Source organism: Oncorhynchus clarkii, chromosome 4 (genome assembly GCF_045791955.1).
Source record: "Oncorhynchus clarkii lewisi isolate Uvic-CL-2024 chromosome 4, UVic_Ocla_1.0, whole genome shotgun sequence".
NCBI lineage: Eukaryota > Metazoa > Chordata > Actinopteri > Salmoniformes > Salmonidae > Oncorhynchus > Oncorhynchus clarkii.
In genome coordinates this window covers 65,180,636-65,188,225 of record NC_092150.1, presented here as the reverse complement: position 1 = coordinate 65,188,225, position 7,590 = coordinate 65,180,636, and the positions used below count along the sequence as shown (strand labels likewise).

General features: G+C 49.7%; 1 protein-coding gene across 1 annotated transcript; it reads left to right on the top strand.

The window, feature by feature from the left end:
* The first annotated feature begins 2,391 nt into the window (after window positions 1-2,391).
* Window positions 2,392-5,208, top strand: LOC139408030 (mucin-2-like). Its single transcript, XM_071151860.1, has 2 exons — window positions 2,392-3,521; window positions 3,819-5,208. The coding sequence occupies exons 1-2, from the start codon at window positions 2,392-2,394 to the stop codon at window positions 5,206-5,208; spliced, it is 2,520 nt and encodes an 839-aa protein (XP_071007961.1).
* Window positions 5,209-7,590: the final 2,382 nt, after the last annotated feature.

Here is a 7,590-nt window from a genome sequence, read left to right as displayed (position 1 = left end):
TGGGGGCCTTTGTGGGAAATGAATGACCGACAGAGAAGGGCAAGAAAGACGCGCCAGCTGCTTCTGTCACCACCCAGACCAGGGCGGCTGTGAAAAGGGCCCAGTGTGCAACGCTCTGGTGCAACGTCCCTTACACTTGCTTTTTTGTTCATCTGATTTCGCTGTCAACAGCTGTCTTTCATATTTTCCCATTTTTTCCCCTGGCTGTGTTCATTATCATCCCTGTCTGTCCCACGCAGGCCTGGGGTTTGATCTGAACCCAGTTCGGGTCAGGGCTGGAAAACAGAGTGTTATAATATAATACAGTATGTTCCATGTTTTACTTACTGTATATCCTTGTATCTTCACATAACAGTGAATAAATGTATATGGCTCTTCAGTCCTTCAGCTCTCTAGAGGGATCAGTCAGAAGTGGGCTTGCCTCATCAGTCCACGATGGCCCCTATAAATAAGTCACAAGTGTGACCGAACTGATGGAGCCCAGCCCACATTCCAGTACATGGATTACCAGTGGCCTTCTTCAATTCTATGGGCATTAAGACACCCATTTATAAATCTGTTGTCAGACCATACAGTCCCATATCATATGAACATCTACAGAATCATAACAAAGGTCAAACAACTACTCTAATTCTGAAAACGTTTTTTGGGGGATCAGTTGAATAACCTTTTATTTTTTACCATGCAAGTAAGCTCATACCAATTTGTTATTAAATTAACCACTTTTGTAGGATTTGCAGCATTATTTGAAAACCTGTCTATTTCCCAGACACATCATCATAATAATATTGTGTCCGAGGACTTTCCCTTCAACTGGTAAATAATAGTTTTATAAATGGGTTTCAACTTAAGTTAGATTCCACTTAAAGGCCTGTACAGTCAAAAACATAATTTCCTGTGTTTTATATGTACATTCCACACTATGAGAGATTGGAATAATACCGTGAAATTGTGAAAAATATGATAATGCCCTTTTAACGTAAAAGCTGTCTGAAAAGACTGCCTGAAATTTGAGCCTGTTTTGGTGGGAGGGAGTTTTGGCCTTCCATGTTGACATCACCATGCTATAAATGACTTAATATACCAACAGCAATAACAGCTAATTTTCAGTTTTCCCCTCCCCACTCAAACCACTCCCAGACAGCCCTAGCAAAATGTTTGTTTGAGAAATTGCTCTTTTTTTGTTTCTTTATGACCATTTTAATTCAAAACAATCACAGTAGGATACTTCATTGTTACCCAGAAATGATTTGATATTGAAATTGGACCTTTTAATAATAAGTGCTTTTTAAAAGTTATCCCTGAATGCTAACCTAGGGACACATTGAAGAGAGAGCGATTCTCTTCTCCTTCCATCTAGGTATGCTGTCTTCTGCTCCTAATGGCCCAGGATAAAAGAGGTGTTGAAATGAGGGCCACAATGGAGGGTTCAGAGTGCAAGGACAAGCCTGCCCGTTTGGTACGCACAACCAATCAAATCAGTCCTGTTGTATTGTGTTTAATTGTTAGTATTTCGTCTCTGAAGCCAGAGAGGAAAGATCTCTCCATCTATCCTTGTCCATGCAGATATTTTCCTCACAAAAAGATGAACATTTGCTGGTACAGGTGTAGGATGCTAATTTGACCAAAATAATCCTGCAGCAACAGGATTTGAACATTTAGTCCACAATGTTGCTTGATTGGTGGTTAGGCTATTAGCTGGCCGAAGGTACCCTGTAAAGAAATCATGTTGTTTTTCCAATGGCAGCCAGAGACCTATGAAAAAAGGATCAATTCAAAATAAATGTACTGTTAAACCACACGTAACTGGCTGCCAGTAAGTTGCTGTAAAAACAACAGGATTTGTTATTACAGTGTAGGCTAAATGAAAAGTGCAATACTGTTAATATAACCATGTTTAGTGCAACAAAATAGTGATCGAATTAAGATCCTACAACTGTAGCTGTATTGTGCTTATGAAGGCATGAACGGCATAAACGGCAGCCAAAATTCCTAATGATTTTGCAATGAATGAAATCTGTCATAGGAAAGGCAAAGCATGTAACGATTGACACACAGATAACTGTATCCACTCTGAGACACTGACACTAGCAGTCATGGTGTAATCAGTCAGTGATGTGGGGTCCACTGGTATACCGTGCCATTTGGGCCAAGTCATATCTGATTGGCCATGGCTGTGTTTCAGAGTCCAGAGAGGCCAGAGGGCCATAGCCAGACGCCTACAAAGTACCCAATGTTATCCAATTGACTCAGCAAACCACTACAAAGAGCTCCCCGACCACAAGTACTACACACAGAAAGACCCTGCTGCATCCTGCACGCACCCACATTCACTACACCGTGCTACCCTCACAACCACACTAACTACACCCCGCTACTCCTCACACCCACATGCACTACACCCCGCTACCCCTCACACCCACACTCACTACACCCCGCTACCCCACACTCACTACCCCTCACACCCACTACACCCCGCTACCCCTCACAACCTCACACCCACGCTCACTACACCCCGCTACCCCTCACACCCACACTCACTTCACCCCGCTACCCCTCACACCCACACTCACTACACCCCGCTACCCCACACCCACACTCACTACCCCTCACACCCACTACACCCCGCTATCCCTCACACCCTCACACCCACACTCACTACACCCCGCTACCCCACACCCACACTCACTACCCCTCACACCCACTACACCCCGCTACCCCTCACACCCTCACACCCACACTCACTACACCCAGCTACCCCTCACACCCACACTCACTACACCCCGCTACCCCTCACACCCACACTCACTACACCCCGCTACTCCACACACCCACACTCAATACACCCCGCTACCCCTCACACTCACACTCACTACACCCCGCTACCCCTCACACCCACACTCACTACACCCCGCTACCCCTCACACTCACACTCACTACACCCCGCTACCCCTCAGACTCAGACTCACACTCACTACATCCCACTACCCCTCACACCCACACTCACTACACCCCGCTAACCCTCACACTCACTACACCCCGCTACCCCTCACACCCACACTCACTACACCCCGCTACCCCTCACTACACCCTGCTACCCCTCACACCCACACTCACTACACCCTGTTACCCCTCACACCCTCACACCCACTACACCCTGCTACCCCTCACACCCTCACACCCACGCTCACTACACCCCGCTACCCCTCACACCCACACCCACTACACCTCGCTACCCCTCACACCCTCACACCCACACTCACTACACCCAGCTATCCCTCACACCCACACTCACTACACCCCGCTACCCCTCACAGCCACACTCACTACACCCCGCTAACCCTCACACTCACACTCACTACACCCCTCACACCCAAACTCACTACACCCCGCTACCCCTCACACCCACCCTCACTACACCCCGCTACCCCACACACCCACACTCACTACACCCCGCTACCCCTCACACCCTCACACCCACTACACCCAGCTACCCCTCACACCCACACTCACTACACCCCGCTACCCCTCACACCCACACTCACTACACCCCGCTAACCCTCACACTCACACTCACTACACCCCGCTACCCCTCACACCCACACTCACTACACCCCGCTACCCCTCACACCCACCCTCACTACACCCCGCTACCCCTCACACCCACACTCACTACACCCCGCTACCCCTCACACCCACACTCACTACACCCCGCTACCCCTCACACCCACCCTCACTACACCCCGCTACCCCTCACACCCACACTCACGGCACCCTGCTACCCCTCACACCCTCACACCCACACTCAATACACCCAGCTACCCCTCACACTCACACTCACTACACCCCGCTAACCCTCACACTCACTACACCCCGCTACCCCTCACACTCACACTCACTACACCCCGCTACCCCTCACTACACCCTGCTACCCCTCACACCCACACTCACTACACCCTGTTACCCCTCACACCCTCACTCACTACACCTCGCTACCCCTCACACCCACACTCGCTACACCCCGCTACCCCTCACACCCACACTCACTACACCCAGCTACCCCTCACACCCACACTCACTACAACCCGCTACCCCTCACACCCACACTCACTACACCCAGCTACCCCTCACACCCACACTCACTACACCCCGCTACCCCTCACACTCACACTCACTACACCCTGCTACCCCTCACACCCACACTCACTACACCCAGCTACCCCTCACACCCACACTCACTACACCCCGCTACCCCTCACACCCACACTCACTACACCCCGCTACCCCAAACACCCACACTCACTACACCCAGCTACCCCTCACACCCACACTCACTACACCACGCTACCCCTCACACTCACACTCACTACACCCCGCTACCCCTCACACCCACACTCACTACACCCCGCTACCCCACACACCCACACTCACTACACCCCGCTACCCCTCACACTCACACTCACTACACCCCGCTACCCCTCACACCCACACTCACTACACCCCGCTACCCCTCACACTCACACTCACTACACCCCGCTTACCCCAGACTCAGACTCACACTCACTACACCCCGCTACCCCTCACACCCACACTCACTACACCCCGCTACCCCTCACACTCACACTCACTACACCCCGCTACCCCTCAGACTCAGACTCACACTCACTACACCCCGCTACCCCTCACACCCACACTCACTACACCCAGCTACCCCTCACACCCACACTCACTACACCCCGCTACCCCTCACACCCACACTCACTACACCCCGCTACCCCACACACCCACACTCAATACACCCCGCTACCCCTCACACTCACACTCACTACACCCGCTACCCCTCACACCCACACTCACTACACCCCGCTACCCCTCACACTCACACTCACTACACCCCGCTACCCCTCAGACTCAGACTCACACTCACTACATCCCGCTACCCCTCACACCCACACTCACTACACCCCGCTACCCCTCACACTCACTACACCCAGCTACCCCTCACACCCACACTCACTACACCCCGCTACCCCTCACACCCACACTCACTACACCCTGCTACCCCACACACCCACACTCACTACACCCAGCTACCCCTCACACCCACACTCACTACACCCCGCTACCCCTCACACTCACACTCACTACACCCCGCTACCCCTCACACCCACACTCACTACACCCCGCTACCCCACACACCCACACTGACTACACCCCGCTACCCCTCACACTCACTACACCCCGCTACCCCTCACACCCACACTCACTACACCCCGCTACCCCTCACACTCACACTCACTACACCCCGCTACCCCTCAGACTCAGACTCACACTCACTACACCCCGCTACCCCTCACACCCACACTCACTACACCCCGCTACCCCTCACACCCACACTCACTACACCCCGCTACCCCTCACACCCACACTCACTACACCCTGCTACCCCTCACACTCACAACACCCCCCTACCCCTCACACCCACACTCACTACTCCCCGATACCACAAACTCAAACACTCACTACCCCCCCCCCCCCCCCCCCTACCCCGCACACCCATATACACACACGCACACCCTCCACCTCACACTCCCTCTGCCCCTCCCATTCCCAGCCCGGTGCCTCCAGCTGTCTCTTGAATCACAGGACTCAGTACTGATGGATGGCACATGACCATGACACTCGGCCCCAGCACTCCTCCATCCCAGCCACGTCTTTGTTAGAGGTGAGTGTGTGTTGTTACAACCAGGCCGTCCTAATTTTAACTGCTAATGGGCTCTCCCCTCTCTGTATCCAGGTCCCTGCCAGAAATAGGATGTGCAGTGACTGCCAGGGTTATGACAAGGGGCAGGGCCCGGAGCCAAAACAAAACACATTTGAGGCGAGGGGAATTTCTTGCCCTTGTGAAAATGTGGCTCTAATATCTTTCTCCTCGATTTCTTCCAGACTACTCCCCAAATGCCCCCTGGTCACCCGCACACCACCTCTTTCAACCTCATCCTCACCCTGGGTTATAAATGTACCTCACCCATAAAACTGGCAGGAAAATATACAACTTCAATATGCAACAGGAGCCGGGTGATGTGACGTGATATTTGGTTGTTGTTAGGCGAGTTTCTGTGGAAGGGGCAATTTTACACATTTGCCACGCCCCTCCCCTCCCTTCCCCACCACTAGGCTGAACCCTCGCCAACTTGGCATGGCACCACTTGGATGGCCAGGAAATATTTTTATCCTATTTACCTTTCGAGTGGCAAACAAGTTCAAGTGGCGAACTTGCAGAGGGGGCTTCCGTGAGCCATCAGACACACACACACACACAGTACAGAGGGTTAAAGGAATATTTCACTCAAAATACAAAATTACATATTGGTTTCCTTACCCTGTTTTGTATCCCAGAGACATATATATATTTTTCAAATGCTTTAGCAATTGTGGCACAAATTCAATGCAAGTCATGGTACCTATATTAGGAATTTGTCATGCATCACGTCTTCCTAAATTATCTCAAATTGATTGTGTGGCTCAACAAAGTTGAATTTTTTTTTTTTTTGTAATTTGGGTGAACTATCCCTTTAATAGTAATACGCCCTTTAGCTTTACCTTATGAAACAGTTATGGAACAAATTGTATTCTCTAAAATTGAGAATCAGTCGTATCATATGAATCTCGGATAAAATTATTTCTCTATTGCATTTTTCAATCAGTGTCTACGGTGGCGTATTGTCATCATGCCTCACATAAGAGACCCATTTTAACACTAAACCAGTAAGTAAACAGTCCCTGTATTGTCAAGGTTTTCTGCTAGATAGGCATGGACAGGGTCCTTTCAGAACCAAACATCACTGCCCAGAACAGTTATTCAAATATTAATTGAAATGGCTGGCCTTGCTTTCCCTGGTTTGATAATCATTTCTATTGAATTCTAAATGGAGTTTTTGGAAGTTTGAATAACACTGAAAGTACCTTTTGGCTTCAAGAAATGAAGTACAGGGGTTTTCTTGTTTGGACATTTTTACATAATGACCAATGTGAAATCATAGTTTCTCTATGATTAGTTGATTGTAAAAATGTAGTTGAAAATAATAATTAGCAATCTAGGGCTCGATTCAATCAGATAGAGCATTAAACCGCATTGGCTGACATCCACATAGCAGATGTTTTGGCAGTGTTGGAGGTGTGACTGAGGTATGCGCTGAAAAATCGGTGAGTGGCTCCTGTTGTGTGTCACAAACCACTCCCCTCCTCATTATCCCTACTGCATTCAAAATGGTGATAGAAAGTGTAGGCCCTGTCAATGATAGAAATAGACTAATGACTCTCAAATGTAAAACCATTAACCTAAACAAAATATAGACCATCATAGCCAGCTGGTCCTTATTTCTGCTGTCGAAAAGCATAAATGAGGAAAGATTTTCAGAATTGCCTACTTCTAACGCGGTTACATGGGATTTGTAGGATTATTAAAGCAAGTGGTCCAATGGAATAATGTCCGCGATAAGGTAATGCAAGGAGCCGCTTGTGGATTTGACAGCTCGAACTCAGTTCCACCTCAGACACCACACCACCAAAACAAATGCAATGCTAAAG

What these genes read in the sequence shown, in the direction of transcription:
- LOC139408030 (XM_071151860.1), top strand. Translation starts at nt 2,392, where the DNA reads ATGCACTACACCCCGCTACCCCTCACACCCACACTCACTACACCCCGC. An exon ending in ACCCACACTCACTACACCCC is followed by an intron (nt 3,522 to 3,818) that starts GCTACCCCTCAC and finishes CAATACACCCAG; the next exon opens with CTACCCCTCACACTCACACT.